Raw genomic sequence first — 18,599 nt, forward strand, 5'->3', positions numbered from 1 at the left:
GACGGTTTTGAAGAGCCATAATCAGATTTATTTATGTAGCTCGAAAGAATGATATTTTAAGAAGATGGGGGAATAAGATGGCGCAAATGCCCATTCGGTTTAGTAGTGAAATACAATTTTGAATTTATTTTCCCCCAATTAAATCTATTCAAATATATTATAATACAACTTTGCAAAAGCAAAATTTCTAACTATAGTCAGTTTTTAATATATTTAACAAAAAATAAGAAAAAAAATATTGTCGGAAATTTTGGTGGTATCGAACCCGTAACATAAAAACCCTAGATATATAAGGTTAGCTTATGACAGGTACTCTAATCACTGAGCCATTTCAGACACAACAAAGTGGGCTTTTTAAATATTATGTGTGACTAGGGCTACGAACTACCCCTCTTGTATTATTTTTTCAAAACATTCAATTGTTGGGATAGAAAATATTTTTTGAGTATAGTGGGTCATCTCTCCACGTTTTTGTTGATTGAAATCGGTTTGTTTTCCAATAGACCTTAATTAGACTATGAGAAATATATGGAGCACAGACCCACTCTATAAAAGAAAATACCTTGAAGTTCTAAAAAAAAAATGACAGTATTTGCAGGTTTTGATACGTATACGCCTGTTTGAGTCAACATATTCCAAGTATTGAACATACCTTTAGGTTAAAAATCAATGATTCGTTAAATATATATTGTTTTAAATGATTTTTTAAAAACCCATTAGATTTATTGATACTTTAATTTTTCAGTAGCCTGTCCGACCGCGTATGGGCATTTTACACGCCTTATCCACCCATCTTCTTATTTTAAACTCGCTGGACAGCTAGTAGAAATCAAATCAATATATGTTAACATTAGAATACTGAATATATGGTAATTTTCCTAACTGTATTAATTTTATGAATGGTGGTTGCCGTGTTCGATAGAAATTCGCGTTAAATGTTTGTTTATTTTGCCTACACACGGAACATACCCGCTTTGTAAATATAGTCGTCTACGTACATGAAATGTGTCGATATTTAAATATACGACTCTTCAGGCGTTACGGGTATTAAAAATGAACAAAAAAAATGATAAATTTGAGTTCAAATCGTGTCCAAGTCCCTAAATTTAAACAGAGGTCAATAATTATTCATTTTTCTAATCTTATGTCCAAAATTATGACAAATCCGTGATCATGGATGCTATTTAACTAACAGAATATCAAGGCTTTTTTTTTTTTTTTTTAAAGAAAAAGCACGTCTCGTTCATAAACTGACATAAGCCAGGGACGTATATACGTCCCTGCATAAGCGTAATATTTTTTAATTTTTTTTTTTTTTTTTTTAATTTCGGAGTTTTCCCTTATGTTTTTTTAAATCAATCATTTTAATCATTTCAATTATGGAGTCATCGATAAAAAATATTCATAAAACATGGCATGGTCAGTCTTAATATGGATTTTTTACAATGTGGATAAAGAAAGGGGGCGAGTTGTCTTGGAAGCGAATTACCACGGTTCCAAACATTCCCTTCGTAATTCCTTTGATGATTCATCTATAACTGGTAAGCAACCGAGGTGTTCCGATTGAAAATAAAATCAAGATGGCGATGAAATTGTCTGAGTGAGTGAAAAATTAAATCTTTTTTGCTGCTTATAATTGATTTTACATAATACATCATGTGATAAAAATTATTAATTGTATATTATCATCACAAGGTTGTAAATGTCTAAAACTGAAGAATCCAAATAATGTAGTAAATGACATGTGTACACTTCCCTTCACTGTTCAGCATGTTCAGTAGAATCAGTGCTATAAACAAAAGGTCAATTAATTTTTACATCTGTGTGAAATGTGTTCGGAAGCCCTATCACAAAATAATTCATGTTGAATTTTCAACCTAAATTAAAAGTTATCCATTCTGTATTAACTTTTGAGAAGTGTCAGTGGACAGGCATAGTCCTCATCCTTCATGAACATGACGAAGGCTGTGCCTGTTAACTTCTTGAAACAGAATAATCGACTCTGCTGAAAATGATAAATTGCCCTGTGTGTATTAAATCACCAGCGAGTAATGTTTGTTTTCACCTTATTCCTTTCCTGATAACTGCTGTACAGCCGGTGCTGCTCTTTTTGTGGGGCAAATCAATACTGGATTGACTGATTTATTCTCACCAATAGCCATTTCTCACCTTTGCAATCAAAATGTCACATACACAAACTTATGTGGTCATATGGCAAGAATTGAGATACTTGATGAGAATCGGGTCTTGCTAAGGCATTTGTAGTTTCATATTAGTTTGACAAATTTTAGTTGATAACTTGATAGATAACTAATGAGTAATGACATTAATCAAACAATTGCAGTTGCATCATATTTCACAAAACTAGTACCGGTATGTCAATTTCTTTTTGAAAAGCACTATGCAGATTAAGTAAAATAGGGTTATAATTGTTCCAACGTAGAATTCTGAACGTTGTTCTGACATTACATTTAGGTTGAAAACATGTTACATACCATTAAATCAATACATGTACCGGTACATGTTTTAAATAACTGACTGTTGTAAAAAAGTTTATTAATGATGTTTTTAACTCCATAACATTTAGCAGGAACATTGGATGCTTTGCTTGGGTTACTTATATCTTCTTCTTTTTTTTATTCAGCATATTGCCGGCTCCAAGCCAGCATGTGTTTGATAGAGAGGATGATGAGCAACAACAGAGGAGTCAGACACAGGTACAGCCATATCGGCACCAAATAAAAAATTAAGGATTTATTTTTTTTCACTACCAAATGAGAGTGATATAAAACAAATTTTAATCTGAATTTATCATAACAAATTACAATTATTCAAGAATTATAAAAACTTAAAGACATGTTATGTTATCATTTAAATGTTAAAATTCTTTCTTTTAATTCATGAAACATTTCATGCATAAGCAAATCAAGATGTCTTTTTTTGTGTTTTAGCAGTTGAATGTGGAATTTTTTAAATTAAAAATTGGGATATATCTAGCATGTTTTGCATTGACATTAGAACTGTGTTCAGGGCCATTCATATAGGAGGGGGGAAAGGGCTGATTTATTTTCATATCATGTATTTTTTTTTAAAATGTAACTTAGCCTGTTCTGTCATAAACTATTCAGATGATGCCAGTAATGAGCAGAAGAACAGCTCCACCTTATGGTCACAGAAAAGGATGGGTGCCAAGAACACAGGATGTAAGTTTAGATGAATCTCCATCATAATCTTGTTAACATTCAAAGACCTAACTTTCCATGATTTCCTATCATATGCATGCTTGTTTAATACCTCACATAGAAGAAATTCTTTAATAGTTTTCTGATTCAGTAGCATTTTTCTGTTTTGAAATGACAGGATTTTGGAGATGGAGGGGCTTTTCCAGAGGTTCCCGTCGCACAGTTTCCCCTAGGAATGGGACAAAAGAAGTCCACATCCAATGCACTGGCAGTACAGCTAGACAGCAGTGGGAAAATCAAGTATGACGCCATTGCCAGATATGGTCATGGAAAAGACAAGGTAAAGAGCATTGATAATTTAAAATACTACGTTGAAGGGACTTCTGTAAATTTTAGCAGGCATGTGCATTATTATACAGTTTGGTTTCATTGTCAACACTTAACATAGTCATTATTTTTTGTTTTGATGACTGACTAATTTGGCAAGCATCATTCATGGGGTCCTATGGAGTTGAAGCCCTCTTCCACTAAAAGTGAAATTGGGAGAGAACCACATTATTGTAGATAATGACTTACTTTTTCATGAAAAATGTCAATGAAAATCAAAATTAACAACCCTTGATAAATTTATAATCACAAGATACATTTACAGATGAAACAATAAAGTGTAATCTGTAGTTCCCCATGCCTTAGAATTTATCTAAAACTAAAGCCTTCATTGTGGCAAACATATCAGGGCTCTAGGAGAAATGTAGCTGGCAAGACAAGCTGCCTCCCTCACAGAATGACAAGATCCATGGATTTGAATAGCAGAAAGTAAAAAATAGAAAAATTGTAATTAAAGTAACTTAATTACCTGCACTGGGCATGGAAATACAATGTAATAAGAAACACCTAGATGGAAATACCAATGATATTAATCGCTACAAAGTAAGTAAAAGTTACGTATATAAATACTTTATATGATGGTGTATTCTCTTCTGTTAGGTTGTTCACTCCAAATTTCAAGACTTGGTACCTAAGCAAATTGATGAGGATGATCCAGACATGCAGATTCCAGATGAAGAAGCAGTGATGGACACCACTGAGAAAACTAGGCAGGCCCTAGAAAAACTTGTCTCCACTAAGATATCAGCAGCTCTGCCGGTCCGGGCAGCTGAAAAGCAAGCCCCAGCCCAGTATATCAGGTAAAAGTCAAGAGAAACATATTTTTTGTGTAATAAGAAAAGAACTGGATGTGTAAGCTATAATTTGGAAATATATGTTTTGAAAATATACGTAAAAGATATAGTTAGTAGACTTGGAAATATTTTGGGTTTTAATATTGCATTCATAGCATATTTCCAATTCCATGTGTAAAAAAAGAAATAATTCTCTTTCCTAGATACACCCCATCACAGCAAGGTGTTGCCTTCAATTCAGGAGCCAAACAAAGAATTATCAGGATGGTGGAAGCCCAGAGAGACCCCATGGAACCTCCCAAATTTAAGTTAGTAATTATATTGCAAAACCATGTCACAGAAAATGATTATTTAATGTGTTCATTGTTTATACGTTATTGACACATATACTTAAAGTAATTTCTGATATGTGTTGTTTTTTTATTTTGATTTGACAACTGAGGCAAGGACTATTTTATCTGCAAAACAAAGTGTTCAATTTTTCAAATCTTTACATACAGAGTGAACAAGAAGATTCCCCGAGGCCCCCCTTCACCCCCTGCTCCTGTCATGCACTCTCCTAACAGAAAGGTATGCTATCTAAAAAGAAGTATTAGTGAACAAGTTACTTAGTCTTATATTTGTGTGTTCAATTCTGCATCGGTTAATAACAATACATCTTGTTGATTTGTAGGTCACTGTGAAAGAACAGCAAGAATGGAAGATTCCACCCTGTATCTCAAATTGGAAAAACGCCAAGGTACTGAAATTCAAAACTGTTTTTTTTTAAGTGTTTGCTCATGAAGTGTATTTTGAATGAAAAATAAAAATATCCCCTATTATAGGGATATCTCCCTTCCCCCTTTGTTACTTTAACCATTCACTTAAGTAAATTTTTTCACCCAATATTAAAATTTTCAAGAAATTTGTGTTGACAATGATACATGTATATCCAATATCATTGAATTTAGGATAAAATTAAGGAAATGAAACTTGCAATTTTTTTCTAATGTATTAATGCTTGTTTAAGTTGTTTAAATTGAAAGAACAAGTTCACTGCTTTGTTATACAATCCAAAATGAATTCATCTTTTCATAAACTTTTCATGTGTTGTAATTCTATATCAGCTCTAAATGTTTTGTTGACAGGGTTACACAATTCCACTGGACAAGAGATTGGCAGCTGATGGGAGGGGTTTGCAAGGTGTACACATCAATGAAAACTTTGCTAAACTTGCAGAGGCTTTATACATTGCAGACAGAAAGGTAAGGTTCATTGTATAATAATTCCATTCATGTTGAAGTTTCGTTTCTCTGTTTCTCATGGGACCCATTGAATGATCTATGGCTTTCTGGTAATGTATGATTAATTTTTCTGGTTTTCTGGAATGTTTGATTTTTCTGGTTGTAGGCTAGAGAAGCAGTGGAAATGAGAGCACAGATTGACAGAAAAATAGCTCAAAGAGAAAAGGAAAAGAAGGAGGCAACTCTCAGACAGCTGGCCCAGAAAGCCAGGGACGAGAGAGCGGGCATTAAATCTCATGACAGTAAATATCAACAATTATGTGATTTTAAACCCTAAAATTCTTAGGAAATGATAGCTTTCACATAAAATTTAAAGAGATAGTCAGAAAACAAGCCTGCTTGATGTTTTATTCACGAGTGCAAAGATGAGTAGCTGGGTTTAGTTGTTTTTTTTTCCTAATTCCCAGATGATGAGGTGCAAGAAAGAGATGAAATCAGAAGAGATAGACAAAAGGAGAGACAGAGAGACAGGAATTTGGCCAGGGCTGCCCCAGACAAGAGATCTAGGATACAGAGAGAGCGAGAAAGGGACATCAGTGAAAAGATTGCACTCAACTTACCGGACGCAAGAGCAGGAGGCAGCGGGGATGTCCAGTTTGATCAGCGACTCTTCAATCAGTCAAAGGTAATTTGTCCTCACTGCTTAAATTTTCATGGTTTGTAGAAATTTATTTCAATTGCTATGCAAATTCAATTTTAAACTGTCACTTTCTTTCATTTTAGTCTTCATATTAATCTTATATGCTATGTTTGTTACCAAAAATGAACTTTACAAGAATTGAATAGATAAATTTTTACAATTTTTATATAAAGACAGTTTTCTAAAATGACGCGAATCAACTTTATTAGTGAAGTTTAAAAAGCATATGTGCACATATATATGTATATTATGTGCACATATGCTTTTTTGTATAAGACTCTCAAAGTGAAATTTTGTTTTCATGGATATATTAGACTGTACATTTAATTAAAAGGTAAGCAGATTGCAAAAATATAATTGAATTTAGCTTTCATTATGACTACTTATAAAATGTTACATTGTGTTGTTTGGTTTCAGGGTATGGACAGTGGTTATGGAGATGATGAGGCGTACAATGTGTATGACCAGCCATGGCGAAAGGGCCAGTCAGAAATCGCTAACAACATCTACAGACCCTCCAAGAACGTAGACAAGGAGATGTATGGAGGTGATCTGGAAACTATCATGAAGTCCAACAGGTATACATGCTGCTTGCTTCGTTCTTTTCATTTTATGGGTGAAGAAGTTGAGTTTTACTCTATTCTTTCTATTTTTGTATACTGTGGTTGTACGTGAAATCATCTTATTTTACACCTAGGTTTGTGCCTGACAGAGGGTTTGCTGGTACAGACAGAAACTCCAGGAGAGAGGGACCAGTTCAGTTTGAGCAGGAGGAGGAGGATCCCTTTGGTCTGGGTCAGTTCTTGGAGGAGGCCAAGAGGGGAGACAACAAGCGCAAGGCGGACGACTCTCGGTCAAGCAGAGACTATGACAGCAGCAAAAGTAAAAAGAGGCGCGACTAGAGGAAAGGGATCGGACGTAGAGGCTGTTGATTTGTCTCCCTTTTTCCTGAACTTTTTGTTCCTCTTTATTCTCTTCTTTATGGAAGGGACATTACTTGTGATCACAGATCAAGAAATAGTCATGAAAAATGACATCCCCCAAAAAAATTATTAAAAATTTGTGTATGTATATTGTGAGACTGAAATTTACCTCATGGTTTTATGAATGTTTGTGTCATATCATTAGACATCTAAAGCAAATAAATCATTTTGTGATGTGTAATTACTTTTTAATACAGAAATCAAAGTCCAAACTACCTATAATGGAACTGAATTAGATCATTCTTATTTTTACAAAAGATCTGGCATGTACTTTTAATTCATATTTAGTAGTATTACACATGAAATTAAAAAATGTCTTTTTATTCCAATCATCATTTTTCATGCATTTATTTTAACCAAGTTGGTTAATATGTTCGGAGTTTTAATTTACTTGCAAGTACTCTATTAAAATGTGCATGCCTTGATGACACAGCAGCCATGATAAACCTGTGTACAATTCATACACATAAAACACCAAAAATAACTTAACGTCCAAAGTTCATTTCCTGGATGATAAAGGCATGGACATAGCAATATCTATGAAATGGCTGGTCTTGCTCTGAATGTCAACTAACTGGCAAGGAAGAATCGATATAGGAGATGGGGACATCCGATCGAACAATGTTGAAGTTTACTTATATGAGCTCCCATTATATTGATTATTACATTGGCTGATTGGCACAGTACATGTATATATAGATTCTTGTTGTTAGGCGCAGTCAGTTTCAAAACAAAAAAAAACAATTTAATGCAATTGAGTATATGGAACTGATTATTAACTTTTGTTCTCATATGCAAACTACAAATAAGACAAATAATTATGAAGTTCAGGAAGCGCTTAGCCGATTTTCATTTTAAAGAGAACACTAAGATACAAGCATTGTATATAGCTGACCGTGTATCCAGTGTTTCGCAAAGATGCACAATTTCACACCCCGTCAAATTGCCGTCCATGAGAAATTTAACCTTTTGTTTTTACATTGTGATATAATCTAGTCTCATAGCGCATGTCAATTCTCTCCATGTAATCCGAGAACTTCGATTGTCTGTCTGGTATTGGTGGTATAGATGACTCGACGAAACCAAGATTTGCTCGAATGTAGACGTTGTGGCAACGAAAATGCCGGCTTCTCAAAAATCAGGCGAAGATTTATATGATTTGGATATTTCTTTAGTATCAAGAGTGAATCGTGTTAGCGAGGCCAGGCTTAACAAGTACTTGACGGAGCTTCAGGGGAAGTACGACGTGATTGTCCGCAAGCTTCAGAAGAAAATCATAGAAACCAGACGAGAGTTGGAACTCATGCAAACGGAGCGGGATAAGATAGCAATGAAGGTGGTGAAGAAATACAACAGTAGAACGACCGACGAGAAAGAGCATGTTGTGTCTGGTGGAAACTTGAAGAAAATTTCGGCGTCATCAACCAGTACCTTGGCGTCGCTACCCGCTACGAGTTTTGCCACAAATTTTGAATCCGCGAGTGAGTCGTTGCCGTTGTCCAATATGTTGGCTTCAGTCTTTGAATCGACTTTGGAACCAGTGTATGAAAGTGCGCCCACAGCACCGATTTTACGGCCTCACACGCTAGGAAACCCCTATAAGTTGTATCAAAATCAGAATCAACCGAAATTTGGTCGCAATAGCAAGAAAGGATTTCGACGCTTGTTGGAATTAAATGAAAGAAATGTGAGTCGCATGGAGCGAAGTTTCGGAGCGGATCACAGATCTAGGGACAACCGACGCAGCAGTGAGCATGGTGAAGGGTCTACTTTTGTGACAGAGATCTGGAAGAAGAATCGCTGTTTAAGTCGTGGACATATGCCGAGTAAAGAACTGAGTGTGGAGAGAGTGTACAAGCTAGGGGAGCGGGGTGTAAAACCACGCCCAAAGCCACCCCAGACGGCGGGCTACGAAATCATGACCACGAGTCGACCAGTGAGACTCGAACCACTGTCCGACAAACACAGACTCAAGTCGGGCTCGCACTTGTCAGTCATGACGGTTATATAAATTCGTGTGAATTGTCGTTCCCGGTTTTTTAAACTTTGTTTCAAGAGAATTAAAAAAAAATGTTAATCTCTTTCCTTAAATGTCAGCCAAATTTCGGGATATTTTACCTCGAAGTTAACGATACTACTACATGTACATGTACGTGTATTTGATAATTTTAAGGAATTAACAATTTAGTTCAGTGTCTGTATCTATATACTACTATATTAAAATAATAGACTCGAATTTTTGGGCTTTAATACCGAGAAATTGGAAGAGTACTGTCTTTTGTTTTATATATTTTAAACAACATTGGTACTTAAAGATTACCAATTTGTTTTTATTTTTTCTCAATCAAGCTTCGCTAATTAAAAATCAACGAAAATTCCTTTAAATAATCCGGAAATCATCTGGATTTTTTCGATTTTACAATCTTGCGCATGCGCATTACATGCACGCTAAATCACGGGATGTTCTTTGGTTAATGTTTCCACGATAACACATTTGCATGCATAAATAAAGAAACAATATTACAGATACGTGTAAATTTTCATAGAAAATTTGTCATATATTATGTTCATCAAAGGAAATACGGGAGATAACTCTAACTCATTTAATAGTGCATTTAAAAAGAAAAATCCCGAGAGTTTTGAATGTCAACATGGTATGTAAATTCGAAGCGAGTAAAAAACATTGGTGAAAAAGTGTTGAATTCTTCTTTAATATGAATTCAATTTTTTAGATGAAAGGTGTTCACAGACCAAAATGGTTTGTTATGAATAATCTGACTGTTATTTTCAATTCAGCTTCATTAATTTTCTCCAAAATCGTTTCGGAGCTATTCTGCAGTTTTTTGCTACATTACGGGATACAGTGTATATGGGAGGCATTTTAACTGTGGTGAAGGCCTGTCCCGAGATACATTTAGATTATTCTAACTTAGCAGAGTGTAGTGAAATTAATAGCATTATTCTAGGCTTAAAGCTTGGTTATGTAAATGTAAAAGATACGGTGTGTCGATGTATCTATTTCGTAATTGTCCGATATCATATGCAATGTCAACCCGTGCACGCACAGGTCAAAGTCTAGTTACTTATAAATATGCAAGAATCTTGACATTTTGTTGATGCATTGTTTATATAGATTGTGAACCCTGGACAATTCTTGGGCCCAACAAGGGCTTCAAAGTTTGATGTAAGTTTTACATATTAAAGGACAGGTGACAAAATAACAAAAACATTAAACAACAACCCCCCTTTCTCTCTCTCTCAGTGTTAATGTCAGGTGTATTGTTAGGTCATGCTCTTGTGTGAACTGCTCAGTATATACATGTATGTGATATGTCTACGATATCATATGTTACAAAAGGGGCTCAATGTTTTACATAAGAATATCCAGAGAAATGTTTTTTATAGACTCCATTCTACTATATTTGTCCAGATGTTTTGTAAACGGACTCCATAAAGTTAAGTTTGTTTTGTCTATTGTTTGTCAGGTGATCAATGTAGCCCATGGGCCTCTTGTTTTGTTTTGTTTATTTTTTATGGGGAGTTGTTATTTTTTGTTTGTATTGGCTTTTTCTTTGGGTGTGTTTAGCGACATTCAAGCAACAACATAAGAGTCCTATTCGATAATAGTTCGTGAAAGATGAAGGCAACAAAATATTTTTTTTCCTTTTAATGAATTATATAATTTAGAGTCTGAGAGGATGCTTTGATTCTGCCGAGTGTGAAGATAGCGATCGTTGGAGCACATTGAAAACTGCAGGATTCAGTTTGATATATACCGTGTCTGCATGCCTAGAAACTGAATTCATACACATTAGTAAGAGCTAGAAACCTTAATATTTATTATAAAACCGCTTTTGGTATAAGAGATATATAAGTGATATATTTATTACAATGACTTTCTATAATAGCTAATATTATTTACAAACATGAAATAAACGTTGAGGGTAGAAGTGTGTTGTCGGTTAGACGGAATTATGCTGGCACCAAAACAAAAAATGACACGTGAGGTCTCTTAAATCCACGGTATATTGATGTATACCATTTGAATGAATCATTAAGATATTCCCCTTGCGCTAAAAATAGAAGTGATCGAACGACTAGCTCAATAGTTCCAGCGTGTATCGGGGACCGTCATATATATACAAACGATCGTAGCTACAGTTCTTTAAATTACACTAGAAGTTTGACAAAATGGACAGGTAGATATTTTGATTACTATTATAGTTAAGTTTTCATGTATCATTGTTTATGAAAATGAAGCTCCACTTACTTAAAAGAAAGAGAAATACTAATTGTTCTTTTTTTTTTCGATTATGCAGTGATTATGTATTCAAGATTTTGCTCATTGGCGATTCCGGAGTAGGAAAATCGAGTTTGATGCTAAATTTTACGGTAAGTTATTAAACTTATTTCATATATTTTCCAGTCAACTTTTTAAAAATCTCTTTCCAACTTAGCAAACTCTATAATTATTTCCTTTTTAAAATGTAAAAAGGCGCATTGTGAGTATGTCGTTCAGGATGCAAAAATTATTAATATCTTTCAGGCAAAGGGACTTTGTTTTAGGATAAATTCAGCATAATGATATTAGTTGTTAAAATTGTTGTTGTAAAGTTGTAAAGCTTTTAATCTGTTTATTATACACGGAAGTGATTTTAAGCCGCTGTAGTATGTAATAACATCAGTAATATTATCCATGTACAATTTATCTTCCAGGATGAATGTTTCACTGAGACATATATAAGTACAATCGGCGTAGATTTTGTAAGTAATAATTCTATTCGATTCAGTGAAATACAGCAAGCGCTTTTACATAAGCATCTTCAAACAAATAACAATAAATGATTCATGGGAGAAACAATGATTTTGTTGTAGAAAATCCGGACACTAGAAGTTGACGGGAAAACGGTGCGTCTACAAATTGTAAGTTGTCACCGATTGTGCAAACTTTTCATACAAAAAAAAAAAACAAGTTGAATGTGTGCAAAATGATATTCTGAATAGTTTGAATAAAAATACTCATTTGCACCTAGCTAAACATTCACTTACGCGGTATGTTTCATATTTCCAGGCACGTGGCATCGGGGTGGGGGATGGGGGGGGGCTCCCCCCCCCCCCCCCCTTAAGTTTTTGCGCCGCGAAGATTTTTCTAAAATTTACCTGCAAAAATTGAATTAACATGGAGTTGCCCCCCCCCCCCCCCCTCACTTTTATGGGACTATATAAATCTAAGTACTGAAGTACTGAAAGCCGGGCTCTTTTGGTGTGTCTTTATGCATACTTTGTAGTAAAGACTGAAAATCTCTCTCTCTCTATCTCTCTCTCTCATGTTTTTGATATCGGCAAAGCGTCAGATAGCGACCAAATTTTGTAAGCGGCTATTAACAAAAATATGTTCAAGGCAGTTGCTGCCTTGGATTTTGCAACAAACGTTATATATTCAATCCCCATTTCTCCTACGCGCAGCAAAGTAGTTCATGGAAATTCATGCGCATTGTATATGTCCAAAATGCATATTAGTCTTGTTTTAAAAACACGTTATTAATAAGAAAACTAAAAAAGATAGACAATTCTCTCTTTGTGTAACTATTTGGTATAGCGGAAGCTTTTGCTTTGACGCTGTTTGGTTTTTGTTTACTTTTGAAGTTGTGCTGTTTGTAGTAACATTGGCGATTTGCCTGCCTATAGCCAGGACTTTGCATTCAGCAGAGCCCGGCTAAAAATTGAATTGAAAATGAGGAAACAAACAGTGGAATTGAAGTTAAAGGTTCACTTGCGCCCCCCCCCCCCTCCCTCCCCCCACCCGGTCAAGATTTTTAAAAATGATTCTGCACCCCCACCCACCCCATTCAAAAACGATGCTACGTGCTCGATTTCTTATGCATTGATGGTTATGCATACTGTAATGTACACAGTATTTCCTTTATACAATTATAATGCTTTCAATTAACTGAGACATTGTACATACAACTCAGTTTACGTTTGGTTCATAGTGTAAGATATTTTTTAAACGAAAATTTGATTCTTATTTTTTATCTGGTATTTTAGTTTTTCTTTTAAAAGTCGTGATTAGGTGTCATATTTTAAAATGATTTAAACAATGTATTTAAAATAAACATTTTGAAAAAAAAATATTACAGATTTTTTATTTAAAATAAGAACGACCGTTTGACAATTCGGAAAGTCTAATTAGATATTGTGCATCGATCAACATTCTTATTTGCAAAAAGCCCATCCCCTTAAACTGGCTCTCTGCTATATCCTCATTGCAATAAGAGTATGCGCATTTTTGTTTACAGTGGGATACTGCAGGCCAGGAAAGATTCAAAACCATTACAACAGCTTACTACAGAAACGCCAATGGAATCTTGATAATCTATGACATCACTGACAAAGTAAGTTAAATATCACACCCCCTCCCAATATCTGATCGTTTTATAATTCAAAGTGAAATTTTAATATACTTCAACAAACAGATTTCGTACATTTTTATGAATATATCCAAAACGACATACATGTATATGTAAACAAGAATAGAATGATGATAATACAGAAGATTGATTTAATCGACAGTTTAAATATTACTTTATTTTTAAAGAAATGCGGGACTTATTGTAATTTGCTCGTCTCCTTTTACAGGATTCTTTCAAAAACGTCTCCAAATGGCTGGAAGATATTGATCATTACTCCAATGAAAAGGTTTACAAAGTTTTGGTGGGAAACAAAGCCGATTTACACCCAAAGAGAGCGGTAGATTACGCCGAAGCTAAGGTCAGATATTGCTTCTTTGTGGTCTATCTCCCAGTCTATTACATCAGTCATGATTCAAAAAAATCTCATAACCTCTTATGCCCCTCCACCTTCAGCGGTTTCAACGCCTATGATGTGAACATGATACAGTAGTAATTTTGTTATCATCGCTTATATTTTCAGAACTTTGCAGATACACACAACATTTCTTTAATGGAAACAAGTGCCAAAACTTCCAACAATGTGGAACAACTATTTGCGACCCTAGCGTCTGACCTCAAGCATGCCAGTGAAAATGGCCACATAAAGGATGACACGCCCACCATAACAATCAATGCAGGGAGTTCTCACAAAAAGCAAGGATGCTTCTGTAGTTAAACTAAAATCCACAAAAACGTCCATTCTTAACATTCCAGTGTTTGTTTTCTGCCAGAAGAAACTTACAGATGTTCCCTCAATGATGAACATAGAGCGCCTTGTTTAGAATCTTAAAAATTCTTGTCCGTCTTTTTGTATTGCTACAATTTGAAATATTCTTGTATTTTGTTTTTTGTTCCCTGTTTTTCTGATGACTCCACTTCAATGATATTCAATGTTCATTTAAGGTCAGACGACACGTTCCTCGAGAATCTTTTTTGTATCTCCTCGTAATAAAGAGTTCCAACAAAAAATTTTAATTTCATAATTACTTTTAAAATGATCAAAATTTACTTGTATATGGTTATATGCCTAGATGGTCGATTGGGTAGAACCGTGGCCGCTCACTGCCAGTAGCGTATAGGTTCTAGAGGTCGTGAGTTCAAAGCCCCGCCCCGGCGGAGATATAGTTCTATTTTAGAGAATTTAGCTTTGCTGTAGATGTATTTATTTTCATATCAGCAATTCAAGTGTATCTTCAAGAAGATTATATAGGAAATTGCATATTCTAGTATTTTGCAGAAATGCCTGGTAAGGTACCCTAATTTTTTGCAAGAAAGCTTGTCAAAGTAGTTGTAAACCATTAACAAATTCCCGGAAAAAGTTATCTAAAATTGAGGAACGTGTCGTCTGACCTTAACTTTGAAAATAATGACTGCAATAGCAAAAAAAAGTTACTTCTTGCAGACTTTGACAAGAAGCATCAATTACAATGCTGTGATACATATTTTATAATCATTTCATTATGTGCAATATCTCTGAGTATGTTACATGTACATATATCATATTTCATAATATACGATTGGTTGCGATCTTATTCTACAAGTTGTGTGCTTTACATTCTTTGGCCTTTGCAAAGATGTTAATTACAGCACCCAATTAAAAAAAAGTCATTCAATATCATATTTATTTTGTACACCATTTTTTGTACTTTTGTAAAATGAAATCACAAGCCATTTGACAACAGTGTACCGGTAATGGTAGAAAACTATCATATGAATGAAAGCCAAGACAAAGTCTAGGCAGACATGTGATACAATATTTTGATACATTTGCTTTGAAACGAATTTACTGAAATAAAATGTTACAGAGAATATACTCTCTCTCTTTTTTTTAAACAATTGGTATCCCAACGCATCAAGAAAATAGTGCATAATGTTGGCATTATTTGGAATTCATTGGTGAGAGACATTTTATACAATTATATACAAGAACCATCCTTAGTAGTTGAAGTGACAAGTAACTAGCAGTTGTCAAGTTAACAAAAATAACCAAAATGTTAACAAAATCAACTGAAGAGAAATCTAAATATATAAATATGGATGTTTTGGCAACAAAACAACAACTGCTATCAAGCACTATCCCAACAAATATACATGTATTTCAATATCAGTACCATACTTTGGCTTGTATGAGAGAGAGAGAGAGAGAGAGAGAGAGAGAGAGAGAGAGAGAGAGAGAGAGAGAATATATGAAACAATGATTTTGAATCAAGATACAATTAAGACTTTTAAGTTTCACAGCAGCCATTTATGACAATTCACTATGATTTAGAGCTTCAGATCTGTTATTCTTTGAGATAATTTGGACCGACAATCTGTAGGGCTGAAGTTCCTCACATGTTGTCAACAAATTACCCATCAGGTATACCAATAAAAACTAAGAGATGACTTAGAGATAATTTTTGCATTGCTTTGACAATATTTTTTTTGGCATGTGAGGAACAATACCCCAACAACTCTATACATATAAATCTAAAAGCTATATGATTCATTGTCTAATTACCACACTTTGGACTTTAATCAGACACAAAAAAATAAACATATCAGTACACTATATATGTACATTTTTAACAAAATCAGATATATCTTTTAAAAGCAAATAGGTCACATGTCATGCCTAAAAGGAGAGTTCCATAAAAATATGTATATTTGTTTAAAAATGGTAACACATGTGTAACAGTTCCACAACATAATATCTGAACAAAACAAGGACAAAACACAAATCAAACACCAGTGAAGGACTACTGAAGCTGTAAGAGAAGCTTGCTTCGCAGGGAAGTGTCTTCATGCGGGCAAACTATGCTGTCATTCAACAAGACACCATTAGGCAAAGTCATTTTGTGGTTTTGAAACATATCTGTGGATTTCTTCAGTCTTTCTGTCTTAACCACAACATCTGGAACAGACTGAAACAGAAAGATTTTGTATACTAATAACTTTATTTAAGGAATAAGGAATCATTCTTTGAGTATTATGATGTGATCAAATACTGTCGGGGTGATCAAATCCAATAAAGCCCAAACGGCTACTACATGATAGATTGGATCAGACTCAACCTCATTTGATCACCTCATTATATTCAGAGAATGATTCCTTACTACTTACATTTATACAACAATTTAATATTAAAATGGTCATTGATGTAATGTACTGGACTGTAGTGTTATCACAGACAAAGACACTAGATAATGTAAATATCACAATCATTCACATATCACAGAAATAAGAAAAATTATATATAAAATCTCTAAAATTGAGAATATCTGTCAAAACTACACAGAGTACACTACAATGTACCTTAATTTGTGAAGTCAGTTCCTTGCAGGAGTCAGCTAGTTTTTCTATTGTCAGAGAATTCTTCTGCCCATTCTCAGTTGTATGTGAACACACTTTAACACCAGGGAGCTGAATTTTTGTCTTTACCTGTAAATTGTATTAGTTGGAAATAAAACTCCTTCTAGGAAAAAGTCATATATGCACACATTCAATAAAACTGTGGGCAATATGACCAAATATTTGCTTATATGTTGCCATCATCCAGTAAAACTTTAGTCATTACAAATTATTAGTTTCAAAACTTTATTTCTTTAAATACCCAACTGGCAGTTTTACTTAGAGTTGGCTTATTGGAACAAACATTTTCAATAAATGAAATATAATTTTATATATATATATCTATGACCATGGTTTTAATTCAAATCTAATGAATCACAGAAAAAATAAAATTTATTTATGTAAAAATATTTACTTATTTTTTATATATCTCATTATCTTATTCTTGATCTATTGATTAATACTTACACATTGGACCGTTTTTGCTTCCAAAATTTTCCTACAATTGATAGTGAGCTTTGGAGGACATTTTTTCCGTCGGCCACAAACTTCCAAGGTGGAATCATACACTAACTCAACTAAAGTTGTGTTAAGGTAGTTCTTTTTCTCAATATCAATTGGCTTGAATTCTGCAAAACAAAAACATCATAACTAAAATCAAGATGAATTTCTTTTATTGACATTTTGTTTCTGTTGTGTATTTAACTATGTTGATTGTCTTTGGGGATATAAATACTCTAAGGGATTTTATAACAGGACACCAAAATATTTGGTAGCATAAAGAAGGGGTCTGTTGGTCTATTTCCTTTTAACTATATGGGCTGACCCCGCAAAGGGAAACAACTTTATGCAGTGTGGACTGGTCTATACTAAGGTACCCAGCTTAATATGAACGCATTCCAAGATATACAAGAGTTTTACTGGGATGAGATACAATGATTTAGCTTTTCATAACATATATTTAACATAAATTGTTACACTATTTTACATAGGTTTACCTGCAGTTTCATCTCCACATGTTTCATCCCATCTCTGCCCGTCAATCACAACGTTGCTTTTGATACACCCAGAATATATCTACAACAGTTACACGTTTATTACTGAACATCTAACTGAAGCATAATAAATTCAAACTGTCAAAAATATTTCTTAATTTCTTAACAATACTATAGGCCTATATGAACTTAGATTCATTCGTATTTACAAGAAGACAGATTGTTGTTTTTTGTAAACAAACCCGTCAACATGCAAACCGCTTCAATGTTCCAACATAATTAAAGCATAATAACCTCTTTAAACCTGTCAAATATTCGCTGTTTTTCGTTGTTATCAATATCTTCGTTTGCTTGTAATGTTTTGGATATGCTATCTTCGATAATAGCTGACAGACTTTCCGTTGATCTTCGACTTCTACACTGAATACGGTCCGCCATTTTTTGAAATTTCCCACTTTTCTAATGCGCATGCGTCAATTGATAGCCTTGAACACAAAAATGTCGGATAAAGAGAATGCCCGCTTGTCAAAAGTTGATAAAATACGTCCATAGA

At 34.2% G+C, this 18,599-nt stretch overlaps 3 protein-coding genes across 3 annotated transcripts; 2 read left to right on the top strand and 1 right to left on the bottom strand.

Annotated features, from left to right (window-relative positions):
• Positions 1-1,488: 1,488 nt before the first annotated feature.
• On the top strand, positions 1,489-7,450 carry LOC105329185 (SNW domain-containing protein 1). The gene is made up of 13 exons (XM_034468541.2): positions 1,489-1,600; positions 2,645-2,717; positions 3,129-3,203; positions 3,361-3,522; positions 4,170-4,369; positions 4,567-4,671; positions 4,864-4,933; positions 5,037-5,102; positions 5,491-5,607; positions 5,753-5,888; positions 6,054-6,271; positions 6,704-6,864; positions 6,984-7,450. The coding sequence occupies exons 1-13, from the start codon at positions 1,581-1,583 to the stop codon at positions 7,186-7,188; spliced, it is 1,608 nt and encodes a 535-aa protein (XP_034324432.2). The 5' UTR covers positions 1,489-1,580; the 3' UTR covers positions 7,189-7,450.
• A 3,876-nt stretch (positions 7,451-11,326) lies between these two features.
• On the top strand, positions 11,327-14,617 carry LOC105329184 (ras-related protein Rab-1A). Its single transcript, XM_011430366.4, has 7 exons — positions 11,327-11,468; positions 11,589-11,661; positions 11,986-12,033; positions 12,145-12,192; positions 13,569-13,664; positions 13,909-14,040; positions 14,203-14,617. The coding sequence occupies exons 1-7, from the start codon at positions 11,461-11,463 to the stop codon at positions 14,395-14,397; spliced, it is 600 nt and encodes a 199-aa protein (XP_011428668.1). The 5' UTR covers positions 11,327-11,460; the 3' UTR covers positions 14,398-14,617.
• Positions 14,618-15,078: 461 nt separating this feature from the next.
• On the bottom strand, positions 15,079-18,513 carry LOC105329183 (uncharacterized). Its single transcript, XM_011430365.4, has 5 exons — positions 18,341-18,513; positions 18,050-18,128; positions 17,520-17,680; positions 17,016-17,141; positions 15,079-16,624 (listed from the first exon to the last, which is right to left on the bottom strand). Exons 1-5 carry the CDS (start codon positions 18,482-18,484, stop codon positions 16,460-16,462), a joined length of 675 nt encoding a protein of 224 aa, XP_011428667.3. The 5' UTR covers positions 18,485-18,513; the 3' UTR covers positions 15,079-16,459.
• Between the last annotated feature and the right edge of the window lie 86 nt (positions 18,514-18,599).

Source organism: Magallana gigas, chromosome 6 (assembly GCF_963853765.1).
Source record: "Magallana gigas chromosome 6, xbMagGiga1.1, whole genome shotgun sequence".
NCBI classification, from domain to species: Eukaryota; Metazoa; Mollusca; class Bivalvia; order Ostreida; family Ostreidae; genus Magallana; species Magallana gigas.

Coding starts and splice junctions, on each gene's coding strand:
- LOC105329183 (XM_011430365.4), bottom strand. CDS start 18,484: ATGGCGGACCGTATTCAGTGTAGAAGTCGAAGATCAACGGAAAGTCTG. Junction 17,142..17,519: donor AAGCAAAAACGGTCCAATGT/GTAAGTATTAAT, acceptor TACAATTTACAG/GTAAAGACAAAAATTCAGCT. Junction 16,625..17,015: donor AACTGACTTCACAAATTAAG/GTACATTGTAGT, acceptor TTTCTGTTTCAG/TCTGTTCCAGATGTTGTGGT.
- LOC105329184 (XM_011430366.4), top strand. Junction 11,662..11,985: donor GTTTGATGCTAAATTTTACG/GTAAGTTATTAA, acceptor TTTATCTTCCAG/GATGAATGTTTCACTGAGAC. Junction 13,665..13,908: donor TCTATGACATCACTGACAAA/GTAAGTTAAATA, acceptor CTCCTTTTACAG/GATTCTTTCAAAAACGTCTC.
- LOC105329185 (XM_034468541.2), top strand. CDS start 1,581: ATGGCGATGAAATTGTCTGA. Junction 4,672..4,863: donor ATGGAACCTCCCAAATTTAA/GTTAGTAATTAT, acceptor CTTTACATACAG/AGTGAACAAGAAGATTCCCC. Junction 5,608..5,752: donor TATACATTGCAGACAGAAAG/GTAAGGTTCATT, acceptor TTCTGGTTGTAG/GCTAGAGAAGCAGTGGAAAT.